The sequence below is a fragment of the Crotalus tigris genome, unplaced genomic scaffold (assembly GCF_016545835.1).
Source record: "Crotalus tigris isolate CLP2741 ecotype Arizona unplaced genomic scaffold, ASM1654583v1 scf7180000017753.6788120, whole genome shotgun sequence".
Classification (NCBI taxonomy): Eukaryota; Metazoa; Chordata; class Lepidosauria; order Squamata; family Viperidae; genus Crotalus; species Crotalus tigris.
In genome coordinates this window covers 5,184,482-5,206,023 of record NW_024096615.1, presented here as the reverse complement: position 1 = coordinate 5,206,023, position 21,542 = coordinate 5,184,482, and the positions used below count along the sequence as shown (strand labels likewise).

The 21,542-nt window shown below is 41.1% G+C and overlaps 1 protein-coding gene across 17 annotated transcripts in view; it reads left to right on the top strand.

Moving 5' to 3' along the window:
- The window catches only part of ZMIZ1 (zinc finger MIZ-type containing 1), a 328,745-nt gene that overhangs the window by 239,706 nt on the left and 67,497 nt on the right, over positions 1 to 21,542 (top strand). The window contains exon 1 of one of the 17 annotated variants that reach the window (XM_039340786.1): positions 10,381 to 10,399. The exons of 14 other annotated variants lie outside the window; for them this stretch is intronic. Coding sequence is in view for 1 of the 3 variants with exons in the window: in XM_039340784.1 (XP_039196718.1) it covers positions 10,765 to 10,768 (4 nt within the window). In the remaining 2 variants the exon portion in view is untranslated. Of the gene's footprint in view, positions 1 to 10,380; positions 10,400 to 10,748; positions 10,769 to 10,829; positions 10,960 to 21,542 lie in introns of those variants that run through there. 2 more of the 17 variants (XM_039340784.1, XM_039340785.1) reach the window with 2 other exon arrangements.

Below are 21,542 nucleotides of genomic sequence, written 5' to 3'. Positions count from 1 at the left end.
TGTCTTACTAAGGTAAAGGTTTCCTACTGATTTGTTAAAGTGTGTATATGTGTGTGTGTGTGTATGTGAGAGAGAGAAAGAGAGAGAGAAAGGGAGGGAGGGAAGGAAGGAAGGAAGGAAGGAAGGAAGGAAGGAAGGGAGGAAGGAAGGGAGGAGAGAGAAAGGGAGGGAGGAAGAAATTACACTAATATTTTTATTTAGCACTTAAGCAGTGTTTCTCAACCTTGACAATTTTAAGGCATGTGGACTTCAATTCCCAGAATTCCACAGCCAGCAATGCTGGCTGTGGAATTCTGGGAGTTGAAGTCCACATGCCTTAAAATTGTCAAGGTTGAGAAACACTGACTTAAAGGCTACATTGAAGCTATTAGACATAATAACTGCGGAACACCTTTCAGGTGTTATGACGGAATACTGTATGACTCCTCCGTGCTAATTCTTCCATGACATTTTCCCTGTGCAATCCAGTACGTGCCACCCAGACTCCACTGACATTGGGCAGCCAATACATTCAAATGAGTACGCAAAATGTATGTGTGGAGTCCTGGATGCTGTCTCAGAGCTTGGCTGCTTGCTTGCAAGGTTTCATTCCCTGTCTAAGTAACATCATGAGTGCTAGCGAGGGTGGGCATTGTCAGGGGCTGCCACAAAGAAGAGAGCTGTTCTCCAAAGCCCCTGAAGGCAGCACAAGAAGCAACGGACGGAAACTAATCAAGGAGAGAAGCAACCTGGAACTAAGGAGAAACTTCCTGACAGTGAGAACAATTAACCAGTGGAACCACCTGCCTCCAGAAGCTGTGAATGCTCCAACACTGGAAATTTTTAAGAAGAGACTGGACAGCCATTTGTCTGAAATGGTATAGGATTTCCTGCCTGAGCAGGGGGTTGGACTAGAAGACATCCAAGGTCCCTTCCAACTTTATTACTATTATTGTTGTTGTTGTTGTTGTGTCTAAACAGGAATTAGTAGAATTTCCCCTTTAAGAGTTGTAAATTCATGGCTCTTTGGAAAACAGGCAGCCCTCACTTTACAACCATCTGTTTAGTGACCGTTCGGAGTTACGGCAGCCCTGAACAAAGAGACTTATGACTGCTTTTCTCACTTGCCACCACTGCAGCATCCCCAGGATGACCTGATCAGAGGCTTGGCAACTGGCAGGTACTTAGGACGGTTGCAGTGGGATCATGTGATCCCCTTTGGCGACCTTCCAACAAGCAAAGGCAATGGGGGAAGAGACGGATTCACTAAACAAGCATTTTGCTTGTGATGCATTTAACGACCGCGGCAAAGACGCTCGTAAGATGGGGCAAAACTCATTTAACAAACGTTTCACTGAGCAACAGAAACGTTGGGCTCAATTGTCTACTTTTTTCTCCACTGTCTTCCTCTCCGTTCCTTAAATTTCGGAGAACAATGTTTTTTTCTGAAGTCGGTGAGAAGAAAGCAGTAGGAGCCTTACAGCTTCCTATTTTCGACTCTTCCGGCGTTGCTCCACGGGAGCTGAAAAGCCTGAGATCCGCAGCATTATCATCTAATTTTAACATTAATTCTTAACATCCCCATTAATTATCTCCCCCCCCCTCTCGTTACACGCTATTGAGATTCTCCCTGCTTTCATTCAGATTTTGATTTTGATTTTATTTTTAGCCTTTGTTCTCTCACCCTTTTCTTCATGTCTGGTTTTTCCCTCTGATTTTCTGCTTAAGTGTTCTTCATATCATTTCTGCATTTCTGGGGTCAGCACGGATGCTTGTGGATAAGAATAAGGAGCGATGCAAAAAAACAAAAAGCTCCGTTCTTTTCTGTTCCTTCTGTAATCTGGAGGAAAAAAGAAAAAGGATGGTAAGGCGTGCTGGCAGAAAAAAAAGGATAGATCTTTACTCTTGTCGTTACTAATGATGACGAAAAGGGACACGACGGCTCAGTGGTTAAAGACGCTGAGCTTGTCGCCTGGAAAAGATGGACAGGCCGGGGTTGAGTCCTAAGCGCTGCGTGGCGGAGTCTGCTCCCTTCCTTGTTCCAGCTCCTGCCCATCTAGCAGTCTTAAAGCACGCAATTGCGAGTAGATCAATAGGTACCACATGAGAGAAGCAACCTGGAACTAAGGAGAAATTTCCTGACAGTTAGAACAATTAACCAGTGGAACAACCTGCTTCCAGAGGCGGTGAATGCTCCAACACTGGGAAGTTTTTAAGAAGAGACTGGACAGCCACTTGTCCGAAATGGTATAGGGTTTCCTGCCTGAGCCGGGGGTTGGACTAGATGACCTCTAAGGTCCCTTCCAACTTTATGATATGACGATGACGACGACCCCATCAACACAGCAAACAGAATAAACGTAAACCATTTTTACAAAGAGTCACCAAGTTCTTAAGTCCTTTGCAGGACCTGCACTGTGACATTTCATGTTTCCCAGCTTTCAGATTTTAGAGGAAGCAGCAGTATTTTATTTTTAAATTTTAAGCCACTGTGGGGGTTTTTTTTTTGTAGACAGGACCGAGACCAAATATATTTTAATATATTTAATCTAATGATATATTTTAATTCTATGGGTGTTTCAACTGAAATCAAGGGCTATTTAATTCTATTTCCATTTTGCAGGTATCCACAAACTCCCAAGGGAAAAGCCCTAAAATTATAAACACTATTCTTTTAAGAGGGCAAGTTAAAAGAGGATTAAACTGTAATACACTTTGTTTTGTCCGAGGATTATATGAAAGCAATAGCCATGGCTTCAAGATAGCTTTTTATCTGGACAGTTCACAGTACCAAAATGTGTAACTTCAGGTATTACCATTAATGTCATGTCATATTAATCTACTTTCTCCCAAAAAAAGTCTACAACACTCCTGTGTTGGCTATGTATTGGAACAATGTCAACAAGATCCTCTATTGGTATAGCTGGGCTTTATAAACTCTTTGCTTATTACGAGGAAATGCTGGAGGTACATGTGCTAATGTCACATGTAAATGTAATGTAAATCACGTGACCACAGGGATGCTGCAACGGTCGTAAGTGTGAAAAATGGTCATAAATCCCTTTTTTTCCCAGTGCCATTGTAACTACGAACGGTCACTACATCAACTGTTGTAAATCAAGGACCTCCTTGTAATGGTTATTTGAGCCAGGGATTTCTCTGTAGCTGGGGTAGGAAAAATTCAACACTAATCAGACTGTTGTAAGTCAAGGACTGTCTTGTATTTTTCCTTTCCTGGGTTTTTATCGAAATGTGAATGTGCCATGCCATAAATAATAATAATATGAACCAAAGGATTTTTTTAAAAAAATAATTATTAGGGTCCCTGCCCCATTCTATTCTAAATGGGGGGGGGGAGTTGCTTTATTCACAGTAGTAAAATACTCTCATGTTACAGGAGCCCACTTGTTATCGAATTGCTTCAGGGAATTGAAACATCTTTCCTAACAATATCCAGTATTGGAAGTGCCACGATTCTTTTTGCCAGCAACGCAGTTGCAATTTTAGAAATAATTTCCTCTTAGAGAAGCAATGTAAGGTGGTGAAAAAAAAAAGATCAAAAGCTTTATTATGTAGCTTTCAGCTTCCTAGAAACGAAAGGGAGGGACAGATGTAGGAGGAAAATGAAACTAGTCTTTTAAACAAGAAACATTTACATTCATTTGACTTTCTCTGATTCGTCTTTTAATATCGCATCAATAAATAAAGAGAACATTCCTCAGCTTCAGCTTGTTAAAGAAGGGGTAGCACATTTTTCCTAATCAAAGGGAAAAGGACAGTATGAGTTCCTCTTTATGTATCCCAGTTTAAGCATCCCAAGATATCTATGACAACTTGCCCTGGCCAACTCATCATAGCCAACTCGGCATGGCCAACTCATCACAGCCAAATCGGCATGGCCAACCCGGCATGGCCAACTCACCATGGCCAACTCATTATGGCCAAGTCGTCATGGCCAACTCATCACTTAACAGTTGTTAAGTAAAGCATTGCAGTTGTTAAGTTAGTAACCTGGTTGTTAACTGAATCAAGCTCCCCCATTGACTTTGCTTCTCAGAAGGTCTTAAAACAGGATCACATGACTTTGGGACACTACATCCATCATAACTCACTTTTTTCACTATTGTAACTTCGAACGGTCACTAAATGAACTATTGTAAATCGAAGACCTCCTGCATTCCAGGCGCTGTATTTTTCCTTTTCTTGCATTTTTCGTTCTTGACTGCTGCAGAGGAAGCTAAATGTTAGCTCACTTTTCTGTGGCTTCTATTTTTTTCCAGCTAAGTAAGGAATGTGACAATCCTATTTTACCAGCTTCCTTTTCCTTGCTTTTCCTCAACATCAAGCTTAGGATAACCCATAATTTCAAAACTCCCCCCCCCTCCACTTCTCCAGCACCACTCCATATGCTCCTCAACAGTTTTGTTGTGTGTCAGCTGCAGATGTCCAAATAGCTTCCTCCCTATCAAACATCTGCTGAGAACTGGGGCAGTATGACCGACATATGTCTCAGGGATCACTATAGAAGCAAAATTTTGAAAAGGGAAAAATACCCAGTGAAACTGGAAACTTCTCCTTCTGTCTCAGTGCTAAATACACAGCTGGAGAGAAGGGACTCCAGTTTATTAGGCTTTGTGAGAAAGAATAAATGAAGTCACTTCAGCTACATTTTTAGCTCTGTCTTTTCTGGATTTCTGCATGTGTCCCAATGCTGCGGACCTTACAATTCTTTCTTTGTAACTTTCGGCCATCACACTGTTGAAAGGAAAATCATTTAGGTCCAGTCCAAGCTGGGAATAAATAAAATGGAGGCTGTTCAGAAAGACAGATCATGTTTACTTAGTTGCCAAAACCTTCAGTGACACAGCATGTTTCTGGGATGGTTGACAAAATGGAGCTGGGATTGAGTGAGTTTTTATACCATCTTTGGGGTTTTGTGTTTGGAGTTGTGCCATGTAGGAATGGAATGGAATGGGATGGGATAGGACAGAATATGGAATGGAATAGAATGGAATGGAATAGAATAGAATAGAATAGAATAGAATATGGAAGGGAAGGGAATGGAATGGAATAGAATAGAATAGAATAGAATAGAATAGAATAGAATAGAATAGAATAGAATAGAATAGAATAGAATATGGAAGGGAAGGGAATGGAATAGAATAGAATAGAATGGAATGGAATAGAATGGAATGGAATGGAATGGGATAGAATGGGATGGAATGGAATAGAATAGAATAGAATAGAATAGAATAGAATAGAATAGAATAGAATAGAATAATGCGGAATGCAATTTGGAATAGAATGGAATGGAATGGAATAGAGTAGAATAGAATAGAATAGAATAGAATAGAATACAATAGAATAGAATAGAATAGAATAGAATAGAATAGAGCTGGAAGGGATCTTGGAGGTCTTCTAGTCCAGCCCCCTGCTCAGGCAGGAGAACCTAGACCATCTCAAGACAAGTGACTGTTTAGCTCTCTCTTGGCTGATGTTTGTATTTCATTTTTCTTTTCTTTTTTTTAAATATTGTGGTGAACCATTTTTTATGATGGTTCATCCCCCAGCATCACTGCTTTGAGATATGTGGCTATACTGATATATTGATGAATTAGCACTCCAACATGGAAAAATTATGGAACCGTTGGAAATGTTAGAACCGTTAGAACAGGGGTTCCCAACCCCTGGTCCAAGGACCAGTACCGGGCCACGGCATGCCAGCAACCGAGCCGCACAAACAAGCAAAGCCCCATCCGTGGGATGCAGGCAGCACACAAAAGCACACACCCTCTCTCCACGGAACTGGTCCCTGGTGGCCAAAAGGTTGGGGACCTCTGCGTTAGAAGATTGCCCTCGTTGGCTCTATGCTTTTCATAATCTTCTGTAATGGAAAACCCAACCCAGTCTTGCAGTGAGAGTAAATGCTGACGTAGATCCTTTAGTGTTTTTTTCTGACAGAACACCCATCCTTAATTGCCTTGTCATTTTGCTCATCTAGCACTAGACATTTGCCCTTGAAAACAGCTCTTGAAGCAGAAGAGTAGCCAGAAAAGTCAATTTAGCAAAGTTCCTGTCTCCATCCGAGCTTTGGCAGGCAGACAGCCTGGAGCATGAAGTTATTATCGGCAAAACAGGTATATGAATAATTACTAAAGAAAGGGAGACTGGGGTAATTGCAGTTTTAATCTTGTTCTCGTAAATTCTGATGTTTGGGGAGGGGGTGGGATGTTGTTTGGAGGAGATTTTTGGCAAGTATATTTTTGCATCCACCGCTAGTCCAGTTTTAGGACTTAGCAAAGGCTTTTCAGATAGTTTTTTAAACTCCAAAAAGAGCAGCGTCCCTTGTGTCTTAGTTTTTTTGGGGAGAGCTTGTCCTTGATTGAAAATGTCTACTTCCAAATCTCGGAATGTATACATCTGGATAAAAGAAAAAAAAAATGTAGTTTTCCTATCTTCCCTTCAGGACACCTCTCAATTTATTGCAGTGTAACCAAGTTGTTGTTGTTGTTGTCCAATTCTTTGTCACCCCATGGACCATACTACGCCAGGACCACTGTCCTCCATTGTCTCGCAGAGTTTGGCCAAATTCTTGCTCATTGCATCACAGATTACAAAGCTGTGTTAAATGGCTGGTCCTATTTTTCTCTTCGGCTTTTGGAGTAACTTACTAGAATTCTTCTTCTGAAGAGTTTCCAAGGGCAAATTGGAAAATTCTTTGTTCTCTTTTAAACAGTTGTTTTTTTCCTACTATGAGATCCTTTCCTGTGAAATTACTTGACACACCACCCAGTCATTGCTGAAGTTTAAATCTAATAATCACTGGAAACACCTGGGAATTTGACCTGGAAAAATGGGGACCCCCTTTATGATTAATTGCAGCCAGTAATAAATCACTAGTTCAAAATGCAGTATGCTGTGAAGTAGGACAAAACCCTTTGTTTCTTATTTTCGATGTCAGGACCACTCTTTTTCCAGTTATCATATAGCCGTGTGATCTGTCTGTCCGTCCGTCCATCCATCCATCCATCCATCCATCCATCCATCCATCCATCCAATCTATTTATACTTACTGGCTATATCTATCTAGCTATCTAACTACTATCTATCTATTTAATCAATTTATATCTACCATCTATCTATCTATCTATCTATATTATCTATCTATCTATCTATCTCTACTATAATCTATTTATATCTATATCTACCTATTTAATCTATATCTATCTATCTATCTATCTATCTATCTATCTATCTATCTATCTATCTAATCTATTTATATTTACTGTCTGTCTATCTATCTATCTATCTATCTATCTATCTATCTATCTATCTATCTATCTATTTAATCTATTTATACTTACATCTATCTATCTATCTATCTATCTATTTATCTATCTAATCTATTTATATTTACCATCTCTATCTATCTATCTATCTATCTATCTATCTATCTATCTATCTATCTATCTATCATCTATCTACACACACACACACACACACACACACACACACACACACACACACACTGCCAATCCCCAGATAGTTTCATACAGGATACAATCCATAAAAACAAGATAATACACCAGGTAAACAAATAATAGTCACAGTTATCTGACAGGTGTTGATAAGCTTAGCTGAGTTTTTTTTAAAAAGCTATGTGTGATTATTTAGTCCTTCTTATATGAGACACCAGCAGGCAATGTCATAACTTGAGTCTTGGGAGAAAGGTAGTGGCGAAAAGAAATTTTAACAGTGGGAAACCACTTCGGACCCATTGCTAAGATGAAAGCAAGGGTGTCTCTGTGAAGTCAGCAAGGACTTGACTTGAAAGAGATAACTTCAAAGCAAAGGATGAGCGAATTGAAACCCCAATAATGTAATGAATAAGTGATGGGCTTTGTGTCGGTTTACAGCTCTGGGTATGACAACCTCAAGGTCAAGAGTTAGTTTAAAGACATTGTCTGCTCCTGAACATACTGTAGGTTTCTGATGCAAATCAGATTTGTTCCCAAAATGAGACTAGCCATTTGAGGGGCATTAAATTATTGGTATCGGACTTTATGTATGGTGTACTTTAATCAATTCCGACATTGTAAATTGTGCCCAAGGTATCCAGATTCTGCATGGAAAATGAACTGAATTCAGTGACCCTTTGAACCTTTGTGGGATGAGCAACTGTATTAAGCTAATATTTTTTCTGACAGCACCAAAGGTAAATTGAACTTTATAGAGCACAAGATGCCATCTCAATGATCCAAAATCATCCCTCACCAGTTCTCTGTCTTCTCTGAGATTTAAACTGTATTCGTACATCTAAAGGGATGGGGTTAAAACCTGGAATGGAATCTGGAATACGGGGCCATGCTTTATGCACTATGCTTAATATTTCCCCCTGAAGATGGGAGTGGTGGGATTATCAAAGTAATGATAATCCACTCAAAGATGTTTTGAATTTGGTTGCTGTATAATCGCATGCTTTTTCCAGGCGTAAAAGAATATTGACCCTTTCCCATTGTGTCTCTTCAAGAAGAATGTCAAAAGAAATATCTCCTTTAAATCAAACACAATTTGGCTTCATGAATATCTCCATGTGATTTTTCTTAGCGGTGGCCTTCCAGGATGCATTATCAACCTCCCAATCTACTTTACAATTCATAGCTTCCTGATCTTCTCCCATCTAAGCGCTAACCAGGTTGTCCCTGTTTAGCTTTCTTGAGCTCACCTTGAATTAATGAGATGCTTTCGTGTTGCTGGGTAATAATATAATAGAACAGAACGCAGAATAGAATTAGAATAGAATAGAATAGAATAGAATAGAATAGAATGCAGAATGGAATGGAATAGAATGCAGAATATAGTGGAGTAGAATAGTATAGAATGCAGAATATAGTGGAGTAGAATAGAATAGAATAGAATAGAATAGAATAGAATAGAATAGAATAGAATAGAATAGAATAGAATAGAATAGAATAGAGAATATAATGGAGTGGACTGGGATGGGATAGAAGAGAAGAGAAGAGAAGAGAAGAGAAGAGAAGAGAAGAGAAGAGAAGAGAAGAGAGAATGGAATAGAATAGAATAGAATAGAATGCAGAATATAATGGAGTGGACTGGGATGGGATAGAAGAGAAGAGAGAAGAGAAGAGAAGATAGAATGGAATGGAATAGAATAGAATAGAATAGAATAGAATAGAATAGAATAGAATAGAATAGAATAGAATGCAGAATGGAATGGAATAGAATGCGGAATATAGTGGAGTAGAATAGTATAGAATGCAGAATATAGTGGAATAGAATAGAATAGAATAGAATAGAATAGAATAGAATAGAATAGAATGCAGAATATAATGGAGTGGACTGGGATGGGATAGAAGAGAAGAGAGAAGAGAAGAATAGAATAGAATAGAATAGAATAGAATAGAATAGAATAGAATAGAATAGAATAGAGAATGGAATGGAATAAATTAGAATAGAGCCTTTATTGATTTAGTCATTTGACCATATCAAAAATATGTTCCTAGAAGGATGAAACAGACAGGTCCTGATCTGCCATTGCTTCTCATTCAAAGAACTAACCCATATAAACTAGACTAAATATTGAATTTTCCCAGGGGTTCTAAGTGATAGGTACAATCAGACTGACAGCCAGCTGCATCCCAGCCTAATTTTCAGGTACAGTTCTAAAGGAGATAACAACCAGCCTCCTTTTCTTCTTCTTCTGCCTGCCCAGATCATCAGCCCAGATGCCTGTCCCTTTTTCCTACACAGGTGGCTTCTATTCCCTCCCCTTCCTTTCCGGGGTGTAGGTGGGGAATACCCAGCCTTCACGCTGGAAGCCCCCCCCCCCCAGCATGTGTGCCTTCTCCAAAAGCAAATCCTCCTTCCTCCGGATGCTCACTTAGCACAACGGCTTTGATGGATGCAGTCCACGGTGTCTCTGCAGGGAAGGCGAGGGAGATCCCATCAAGGGGTGTCTCAAAACGGGAGCCCTTTTTGGTCGGGACCCCGTCAATGGTCTGCTAGGTGCTCTCAAACAAGTCTGGCGTCCAACGAACGGACGGCATTGGCTGGGTCCCCGGGAGCCGGCCTTTGTCCCTATCTTCCCCGGCGTCCCCCCCCCTCCTTGCAAGTTTGAAATGTGAGATGCCTGGGTTTCCTTTCCTCCCTCTCCTGGTCTTCTCTCTCTCTCTCTCTCTCTCTCTCTCTCTCTCTCTCTCTCTCTCTCTCTCTCTCTCTCTCTCTCTCTCTCTCCCCCTTTTGGCAAAGGGGCTGTGTTGGCGGCCGTGTATCTCGGTGGGCGAAGGGGGTCTTGTGCATTGAGGCGCCCCGTTAAGTGATGGGTAGAATGGGCGAGGATCAGAACAGGCTGTTAGACACTCCAGAAAGAAACCGTCCCTGCCAGGAACATGCCGCAGAGGTGAGACGTTTCTGAGGGTTTGGTGGGCTGGTGGGGATGCCCGCTTCTTACGGGTGGGTGGGTGGGTGGGTGGGCACCGAGTCCAGGAGCCTGCCTGCCTCCCTGCTCCCGGAGACTGTTGTTCTCCATCCCTGCCTTCCTTTCCGGAGGAGGAGGCTTAGCCAGTGCCCCCTTCCTCCTTTCAGGTCTGCCCGTCCAGACGTGTGAAGTTGGCCAGCCGCATCTGATTCTCTTTTCATTGTCTCTGGAGGGTTGTTGCTGAAAAACACAAATCACCGCTTGGCAAGTACAGCGGGAGCCCATTAGCAAGACTCCGTCTGTGATTGGTTGCGCCTGGAAACCGGGAGACAAGCAATGCATAATTGATGGGTGTGTGAGTGTGCATGTGTGTGTGTGTGTTTGTGCTGGACAGGGGAAGAAGAAGAAGGAGGAGGAGGAGGAGGAGGAGGAGAGAGAAAAAAAGGGAGCCACTGAGCAGCTGCAAGCAGGATGCCCGTCCTGGAGGGGGGAGCCAACCCAGGCTTGTAAATAGCTCCCAGCTTCTTGGTCCTGAGATTAAGGTAGCCCTGGATATATATATATATATTTCTTTTCTTTGTTCGGGACCACATGATTGCTGCTCCAAGTCTTCCCAGCCATAGGGGCCTGGCTTTCCCCCTCCTCTTCCCTGCCTGGGAAGAAAAGGGAGGGGGGAAACTCAGCCCTCCCTCCTTCCCACGGTGATGGTGGTGGTGGTGGTGGGGACGCCAAAAGCTGGCTAGTTTTGAATGAAAACTAACTTGTGGGTAAGTTACTGCCTTCAGAGGGGAAGAAGGCATGTGGGGGCATCCAGGGTGTGCGTGCGTGCATGCATGGTCTAGCCACTCGGAGGGTGGGTGGGGGGGAGTGTGTGCACGTGCATGACACAGAGGAGAGAGGGAGGGGGAAGGAGGGAGAGCATTGTGGGTAGAAGTGTGTGTCAGATAGCGAAGAAGGCAAGGAAAGGCATCACTTCTCTTGAAGAGCGTTTTTGTAGAGGATGCTTGTTGCATTGCCACAGCCGTTGTTGTGAATATATATCCGGGGTTGTGACTGGTTGAAAAAGCAGTGGTCCTCTTCCCTGGGGCAATTGTGTTCAGGGAGAACCTGCCCGGTAAAAACCAGATCTTGGGACAAAAACGCTTGTCCTTGATTTTATTTTGTTGGTAACCATGGTGAAGAGAATCGGGAGAAAGGGAACCACACGCCAGGCCTTTGTCTGGAGCTTCAGCAGTTGTTGTTTTTTTGGCATGGCCCTAAATTGCTCAGATTTCTCCCCTCATCAAGCCTCTGGAGAGTTAGCCCCGGCTGTTACGCTTCCACCTTATAAGAGGAGATAATTCTGAAAATTAATCCGTGGTTTTATGCCTGCCAGATGTTGGGCAAACACGTCCCATGGTGAATCCTTGAGGCATCGTGGAATTCTGTACGGAGATATGATGTCAGTGGCGTTTCAGACCCAACGTGGGTTAGATTTTCCCGCCGTCTTTCCTGCCCAAATTTGTCCTGATCCGTTTCTGATTAGGACGTGGCTGAGTCTTAAAGACTTAGAAGGAAATCTTGATCTGCAATTAGCTGAAGCAACCATTCTTTCTGCTATCCCTCTTCTCCTGTTTTAAGAAAAAGATTGGACAGCCATTTGTCTGAAACGGTGTAGGGTCTCCTGCTTGAGCAGTAGGTTAAATGAGAAGACCTACCACGTCTCTTCCAACTCTGTCATTCTTATGTTTCTATTCCTTCTATTTCTATTCCTGTTCTTGTGTTCTCCTTGTGTTTCTATTCTGTTCTGTTCCTCAGGAAGTGGGGTCTCCTGCGTGAGCGGGGGGTTAGACTAGAAGACCTCCCAGGTCCCTCCCATCTCTGTTCTTCTGGTATTCATGTGTTTGTGTTCCTCAGGGAGTGAGGTGAGGAATAGATCGCAGCAGGCTAAAGACATTGACCGTGGCTTCAGAGGGTAAATAAAAAATCCAGCCTTGCAGAATTTCAACGTCCTCAGTGGGAAAATGAAAAGCCGGATGGACGGCGGGATTGCAAAGGAAAACGTGGCCACTGTTTGGGGTATGGGCAACCTGGATGATGTCACCGTCCTCAGGCAAGGTGGAGTTTCAGTCCAGGCAGCATTTTCTCCCTGAGGTGGCCAAGGAGAGAAGAGGTTTGGCTTCCAAGTCCTTTCCAAAGTTTTCTACAAAGCCAATAGCGACATGCCCGGCAGAACTGGGTTTTCTTGGCAGCCAGTCCAAAATTGTCTGGCTGAGACCATTCGCCCGGCTCAGCTGGAATTGAACTTCAGGCATAAGAAATGAAAAGGAACAGGGAGGAGTGAATAATCCAGAAATGAAATGTTTATTGAATGCAACAAACGTTTTGGTAAGCAATGTGGCAATAACAGGTTGTCCTTCCTTCCTTTGCTCTTCCTTCTCCTTCCTTCCTTTCTTTCTTTCTTTCTTTCTTTCTTTCTTTTTATTTCTTTCTTCCTTTCTCTCTTTCTCCCTTTCTTTCTTTCTTCCTTTCTCTCTCTCTTTCTTCCTTCCTTTCTTCCTTCCTTCCTTCCTCCTTCCCTCCTTCCTTCTCTCTTGCTCTCTTGTTCTCTTTTTTCCTTCCTTCCTTCCTTCCTTCCTTCTCTCTTGCTCTCTTGTTCTCTTTTTTGCTTTCCTTCCTTCCTTCCTTCCTTCCTTCTCTCTTGCTCTCTTGTTCTCTTTTTTCCTTCCTTCCTTCCTTCCTTCCTTCTCTCTTGTTCTCTTGTTCTCTTTTTCCCTTCCTTCCTTCCTTCCTTCCTTCCTTCTCTCTTGCTCTCTTGTTCTCTTTTTCCCTTCCTTCCTTCCTTCCTTCCTTCCTTCCTTCCTCTCTTGCTCTCTTGTTCTCTTTTTCCCTTCCTTCCTTCCTTCCTTCCTTCTCTCTTGCTCTCTTTTTTGCCTTCCTTCCTTTCTTCCTTTCTTCTTTCCTCCCTCCCTCCCTTCTGCTTTCCTTTCTTTCATCCAGTTTCCTTCTTTCCTCCCTTCTTTCCTCTTTCCTTTCTTCCATAGTTTCCTTCTTTCCTCCCTCCCTTCCTTCCTTTCTTCCCTCCCTCCTGCTTTCCTTTCTTTCATCCAGTTTTCTTCCTTCCTCCCTCCCTCCCTCTTTCCTTTCTTCCATACAGTTTCTTTCCTTCCTTCCTTCCTCCCTCCCTCTTAATATTTCAAAAGTTCCTATCCATTGCTTTCCTCTGATGAATCTCTCTCTTTCTCTCTCTCTTTGTAATGAGCCAAACTAAAACCTTGTAACAGACAAAACTGGATTTGGACAATAGACAGTCATTGTCTTTGGTTCAGGTGAGAACTTTGTTCTCCGTATGTAGTAGAGATTTTGCTTGCTTCCCCCCCCCCCATTTCCCCAGAGCAAGCAATTCAGCAAGCAATTGTTCTCCGAAGCAAATGGATTCTTTCAGTTCTGTCCTGTATCTGATTTATTCCTGTTCCTTATTTGTGTTGAGAAAGCAACTGGGATGTTTCAGGTTATTGTAGACAAAAATGTTTTGCAGGGCGGACGAAGGTGGTCCAATGGCGATGTTGCCTTGGAGTGAGTGAGCTTGACTCTCAATGACGTCATGGATGCAGCCCCCTGGCTTTCTTGGGAACTTGTGGTTTTTTCCCAGGAGTTTGAGATGGTTCATGGGGATTTTTTTGCTGAAATGGAAGAAAGCTGAATTGGAGGGTTTTCAAGTCCTCCTTTCCTTAAGAACAAAGCTTTTAAAAACAGTTGGATCATAACATTGTTCTATTCTTTTTTAAAAAAATAGATATCATTTTATGAGTTTATTGTAATATACAATACAAAGAAAAATAAAAAAATAACGGGAGAGGAGGGGAGGAGGAAGGGAAGAGGAAAAAGTGTAGGGAAAAAGGTGAAAAAGAAAGAAAAGTATTGACAACCAACTCTTTTTACACAGCCAAATAAGGGAATAACGTACAGCCACAACCTTTTACTTTTACAGAATAGAATAGAATAGAATAGAATAGAATAGAATAGAATAGAATAGAATAGAATAGAATAGAATAGAATAGAATAGAACAGGAGTAAAAATAGAATAAGAAATAGAATAAGAAACAGAATAGAATAGAATAGAATAGAATAGAATAGAATAGAATAGAATAGAATAGAATAGAATAGAATAGAATAGAATAGAACAGAACAGGAGTAGAAGTAGAGTAGAATAGAAGTAGAGCAGAATAGGAGATAGAAGTATAGAAGTATAGAATAGAAGTAGAGTAGACTAGAAGTAGAGTAAAATAGGAGATAATAGAATAGAATAGAATAGAATAGAATAGAATAGAATAGAATAGAATAGAATAGAATAGAATAGAAGTAGAGTATTCTATTCTATTCTCTGTTGTACCTAGATGTTTGTTTGGTCTTTTAGAAATGCACCCAAAAACTCAAGGCTTTTTTACAGCACAAAAGGCAGTAATAATCGTGGAGGCTACTCTGTTCTGGTTGACTGGCAAGTTTCTCTACTTCTTTGTATGCTTGAACGTCATATAGATTTTATTCCCCTTAAACCTCTTCTTTTGAGCTAATTGTTGGTTAATGAGTACTGCAGAGTTCTTAATTGATGGTGAGAAAATGACAACACTTGCCATTAAATAATAGCAAGCTGACACAGTTGATACGACTCTCAGAGGTCAGGAAGTAACTGGAAAATTTTGGGAGAACAAGGGGGAAAATGAAAGGTTCATAGGAAAATCCGTCAAATATTTTTCCCCCAAATTGTGGACACCCTGACAATTGAAATTATTCTAAAAATGCCAATTTTCATAAGCCAAGGAAATGAATGTCCATAACAAATGCTGTTTTTTCTTGACTGAAATCACCTTGTAGTTTAGTAGCTTTTTTGGAGCAAGTATGCAGCTAAACAGGTTTTAGAGCTTTGCAGCTATTCAGACTTTAATGCTTTGGTCAATAACTGTCATGGCCTCCCAACTTTGAACAGCTGAAACCAGATTACAGATTGCTAGAAAGCATAATGGTCTCTGGCTGTTTTCTTGCAGATGTTTCATTACCCAAACTACAGCAGTGGCCAAATTTGTGGAAACCTTTTGGGAAAAATGTACACAGTAGAAATGCCACCTTTGGTTAAGTTTCCACCCATTTTTCTTCTGATTTCTTTATAATTGTAGCCTTGTTCACTTAATAATACTATTTTACATCGCTTTCTGGGCGACCGGTCAACTCTTTGCACCATGAATTTAATTTTATTACATTTTACAAGCTCCCTAAATGAAAGAACACAAAAGAACCCGACCAACTTGATAGCGATCACATAACACATTGACAAATGTCCTCCTCTCAGCTTCAATACAGGACATCAATCACTGAATCCTACTGTGATCTGATTGGTTCATTGCCAAACCAAGATGACACCCAATTGGCTCTCTAAACACTCACGCTCATTGGCTACAATCAGATGAAGGAAAGCTACCTGAGATCAACCTAAGCAAGTTGTGCTTCCTTTTTCTGGTTGTTTGGGTATAACTTTTCATAGAATACAGTACAGATAATTGAGCAACCTATGTTGCATTACATTCTTGATTAAATTATCTTTCTATTGATATATAATTTTATGATACTACTCCAAAAAAAAGTGGTGTTATTAGCTATCCAACCTCAAAAATACACTTTTCCCAAAAGGTTTCCACAATTTTGGCCACTACTGTAGGTAATACCATCACTGGTAGTAAGGAGTAGGGCTTGCTCTCTTTTTACACAATAGTGGCTTGTCCTGTCAGCATGAAATGTCTGCAAGACAACAACCAAAGCCCACCAAAGACCCATCATTTCGTACCTGAGCTACAAATGTTCTCCTTTATTGGTTAATTTCATCTTGCCTTCTTTCGTTGTTGCCAAATCAGATGCGATCTATCTGTGCACAACCGATTTGTAAATTTACATTTGATAGGTACAATAGTTGGGTGACAGAACCTCTGTTCCCCTAGTACAGTGTTTGTCAATCTTGACAGTTTTAAGGCATGTGGACTTCAACTCCCAGAATTCCACAGCCAGCAATGCTGGCTGTGGAATTCTGGGAGTTGAAGTCCACATGCCTTAAAATGGTCAAGGTTGAGAAACACTGCCCTAGTAGAACTTTTAGTAGAACTTACTGAATATCTAGCAGAGTGAGCTATCAGGTGGAAAATTTAATTTACCTGCACAAGCACAAACCCTCTCTTCTGGAGAATAGTTGGCTAATGATTACAAATAGCCCTTGGGTGCTCATCTCATACTTTGTTAAGGTTTACCTACAGTAGCTTCATCAATACAGGGAAAGAACTTAGGTAAACCACTTCGAACATGATCAAAAAGGTGGGCTGGATATTTCGCTTTTGAAGATCCATCGACACCACAACCAGTTGGGTTTCAAAGCTGACTTGAATACAAGGTAACGCCTAACATGGTTTCCTTTCCTTTCTTTTCGTAAAAGACTCAGGAGCTCACTGCTCAAACTTGGTTGAAACTCTCCTTGATGAGTCTCCATCCGTTGCTTCTTGTCCTGCTTTCAGGTGCTTTGGAGAATAGCTTGACTCCCTCTTCTTTGGGGCAGCCCCTGAGATATTGGAACCCTGCTATCATGTTTTCCAGTCTCACCAGAAGGGAAAGACTGAAGAGCCAAGGAGATTCCATAGGGGTCTAAAGTAACTGAATAACAGAGTTGGAAGGGACCTTGGAGGTCATCTAGTCCAACCCCCTGCTCAGGCAGGAAACCCGACTATAACATTTTGGACAAATGTCTCTTCTTAAAACTTCCAGTGTTGGAGTATTCACCACTTCTGGAGGCAGGTTGTTCCACTGGTTAATTGTTCTCACTGTCAGGAAATTTCTCCTTAGTTCCAGGTTGCTTTTCTCCTTGATTAGTTTCCATCCGTTGCTTCTTGTCCTGCCTTCAGGTGCTTTGGAGAATAACTTGACTCCCTCTTCTTTGGGGCAGCCTCTTAACAAGCAAAGTTAAAGGGCTACTAACTTCACTGCAGCGATTCACTTAAGGACGATGGCAAGTGAGGTCATAAAACGGGGGCCAAACTCTACGGAACGACCCCCTGCCTCAGCAGCCATTGAGCTCCGCAGTGGTTAAGGATGGCTATAAACACACCATGTTGCTGCATATGGCAGACCTCAAATTTTACAATCCTATTTGTAGGATTGGGGAGGGTGGGGAATCAAGGTTGAGTGACAATTGTCGCAGGAAAAAGAAATCCGAATTCTCGGAGTTTTGGGCCACTGTATGATTCTGCCCTTGTTCAGTAAAATCAATGTAAATGCAACCTTTTTATTTACATTTTGCAAAACATTTGAAATAATCACTCTTCAGAGCAGGGGTCCCCGGTCTGTGGACCGGTATTGGGCCACGGCATGCCACAAACGGTCCGCACAAACTAGCAAAGCCCCATCTGCAGGATGCAGGCAGCAGAAAAAAACATTTGGAATAATCTCTCTTCAGGTTCCCAATTCCTGGTTTGTGGACCAGTATTGGGCCACGGCATGCCAGCAGCTGGTCCGCACAAACTAGCAAAGCAGGTAGCAGAAAACAACATACCAAATAAACAAATAACAAAAGTAAGCAAAAAGAAATCATAAAGCTGTCTTGGTTAGTTTTTTTATACATTTGCTTTCTTCCTGACAAGTTAATATTCCTAATCTCGCACCTGAGACGCAGCAAGCAGAGAAAAACCACACCATCCTCCGGTCTGTGGAAAAATGTCTCTCCACGGAACCAGTGCCTGGTTGGGGACTTCTGCTTGAGAGGCCAAATACCTGCCTGTCTTTCTGTACTTCTGTTTGGCTTGCATAACCATTTTGCCCTCTTTTTCCTCCTTCCGCTAATGCTCAGTGAACATCAGCTTTTAATCTAATAGTAAATTCATCCAGGAGAACTCCTTCTTCTCTCTTTTGGAGGTCTGATTAAGTCGATTCAGCACTTCTGCAGTTTTATCATCTGTTCCGGGAATTTCATGTTTAGCCTGTTTTAATGCCTCATTAATCCCTGCAGGAGTATCCTAAGGATGATATATATTAAGTGGAGGAAGCCAGATTACAAAAACATTAATCTAGCGATTCACCAATCTGCTAAAAAAAAAAAGAGAGGAAAAAAAAAAGATAAGACGGTTCAGAAATGCCAAATTTCACCTAGGAGACCTTTGGGTGCAAAATGGTCCTTGTGAAATAGAATTAGAATAATGACTTTTTTTAGTTCTGAAATTAAGGAGAAACTTCCTGACAGTGAGGACAATCAACCGGTGGAACAGCTTGCCACCAGAAATCGTGGGCGCTCCATCACCGGAGATTTTAAAGAAGAGACTAGACATTCACTTGTCTGAGATGGTAGAGGGTCTCCCGCTTGAGCAGGGGGCTGGACTAGAAGACCTCCAAGGGCCCTTCCAGCTCTATTCTATTCTAGCCACTTTGAATATACACTAATTGGCATACGTTAAAATGAAATTTTTATTGCATTCAGCTTGTGTTAATTTCCAGTAGCTGGAAAGTCCACCTCCTCAGTTTCTTGCTGTTGGTCCACACTGTAGTCAAAAATCAAACTGCTGAAATTCAGATTAACAGAATAATACAGTTGGAAGGGACCTTGGAGGTCTTCTAGTCCAGCCCCCTGCTCAGGCAGGAAACCTTATAGGATGTTGTGTTTTATTGCGTTACATTGTATTCCGTAATAGCAACCTGTAAGGGTTCTTCAGATATTTATAATTAAGCTAAAATCCACGCCGTGAATCTCTGACAGGCAAAATAATTGTTTAATTTTACTGCATTTAATAGAAAGTAAACGTGATAGCCTATTCAGCATAAATCACTGTTTAGCAGAATAAATAAACAAATAACAAAAGTAAGCAAAAAAGAAATCATAAAGCTGTCTTGGTTAGTTTTTTTTATACATTTGCTTTCTTCCTGACAAGTTAATATTCCTAATCTCGCACCTGACTGTGCATTTTGAATTAATTTTATTGTGCTAAACTAATTAACAGAAGGAAAAAAAAACAATCTGAATGTTAAGGCTTAGCATGGCTCAAAAATTATTTAGCAGGTCTCTGCTATTTATTAAAGCAACACCATCTGCTTTCAGACTACACAGAAGAAGAAGCTGTTGTCTTAAGAATTGCAGTAATGCTGCTTTAATTATTTGGTTGATTAAAGCGGCGTTTTCTCTTCTTCTTTTTCGTGACTCCTGCTACGAAATGGTTGTAATAAATAGCGGAATAATAACGTGAAGTCCTCCTTCTTTCACAATTATTATTATTATTTTTAAATGTGCCCAGGCCTTATGGCTAATAAAGTTCCAAATTCATCCTGATAGTGTGATAAAGGCAAAAGGGGGGGGGAGAGGATTCTAGAAAATTCCATTATAAATTAGCATCTCCCCCCCCCCCCCAAAAAATAATTTACAGGAGTTCATTTTGAAGTTATAATGGCAGATTAGAAACCAGATTCACTTAACACTACATTCACTTAACAACTGTGCAGGAAAGGTCGTAAAATGGGGCAAAACTCACTGGACCCCCGTCTCGCTTAGCAACGGGAGTGTGGGACTCAAATTGCGATCGTAAATTGAGGACTAACTGTTGTTGCTAACCCGTTACTGCAAACGATACATTTATTTTATTTAATTTTTTTTTTTGACTGTGGCGTGTAAAATGACATTTCCTCTGTCTGAAGCCTCATGCTGTTTAAGACCTTGTACTTCTAGCGAGGCGTTTTTCGCCTGTAACCCACACATTTTATTTGTGTTTGTTAAAAGACGAAATCCTAGAAAACAAGAATATTAAAAGGAACGAGTCCCAAAGACGTGCCATTTACCGTACAATTACTGCCTAGACACATCACCCAAAGATATAATCACGCGGACAAGGAAAATGCAGCAATAAATCTCAGAACAATTGTCTGCAATTGTCTGGGAAACAGCCTAGCCCCCATCTACCCCAGATGTGTCAGAATCGGTTAAAGCAGGTAACTTCCAAACCTGCACTTAACAAGCGGTTTTTCTTTCCTCCTTCCGCTGTTCACATTGCAACTTCTCACTTATCAAACAGGTGACACAGTTCGATTTAACTTTCAGAGTTGGCTTTTTTCTTTTAACAAGGACCACACAATTCTTCCCGCACAGTGTCTGACTGTGATTTTAACACATGGGTTTCTAGGTAGGCATGATTTTCTTATATCAGAAAACTCCTGTGCCTAAATATTCACATATTAAGGTTGCTGGAATTGGGTAGGTCTGGTTTAATGAAGAGAAGGACGAGGGGGGACATGATAGCCCTCTTCCAGTATCTCAGGGGCTGCCCCAAAGAAGAGGGAGTCAAGCTATTCTCCAAATCCTGCTTCTACGCAGGATTGTGTGTGTTAAATTTTTGACTAGGCCAGTCTAATAATCTTCCCAAATTAAAAAAAAAAAGTTTTTTTTTCTTTTTTCCTCTCCATTCTTATAAAGAACATTTTTTCCCCTAAATCTTCTATTATTTTATTTATTTATTTATTTATGAGACTTATATACCGCTTTAAGTACAAGCACTCTCTAAGCGGTGTACACCAGTAAGCAATGTGTATATATATATATATATATATATATATATATATATATATATATATATATATTTTACATTGCCCCCAACAATCTGGGTCCTCATTTTACCTACCCCGGAAGGATGGAAGGCTGAGTCAACCTTGAGCCGGTGAGATTTGAACCGCTGACCTGCTGAACACAGTCAGCTAAAGTGGCCTGCAGTACTGCACTCTAACTGCTGAACCACTTTTACTGCACTCTGTCAGGTTAAACACAGAGTTTATTCCTGCAATGTTTATTTTTCTTACAATGCTCAGCGTAGCCTATTTAGAAATCAGTTATTGAAAGACATGTGGCTGTTATTCTAATAAATTGGAATATTTTCTCAACCAGGGCCTTAAGCCTGGTAATATTAGGCCATGTTCTCAAATTAAAATTCTTATTCCAGTGGAAGTGATGTGCAGGGTTTTTTTTTTTTTATTTCATTGTTTAAAACAGCTGGAAGAATATTTGCAGGAGAAAAATGATTCAGTCAGTGGTCTTATTGGCTAGGGACAGAGAACAAAAAGAGAGAAAGGAGAGGGAGAGAGAGAG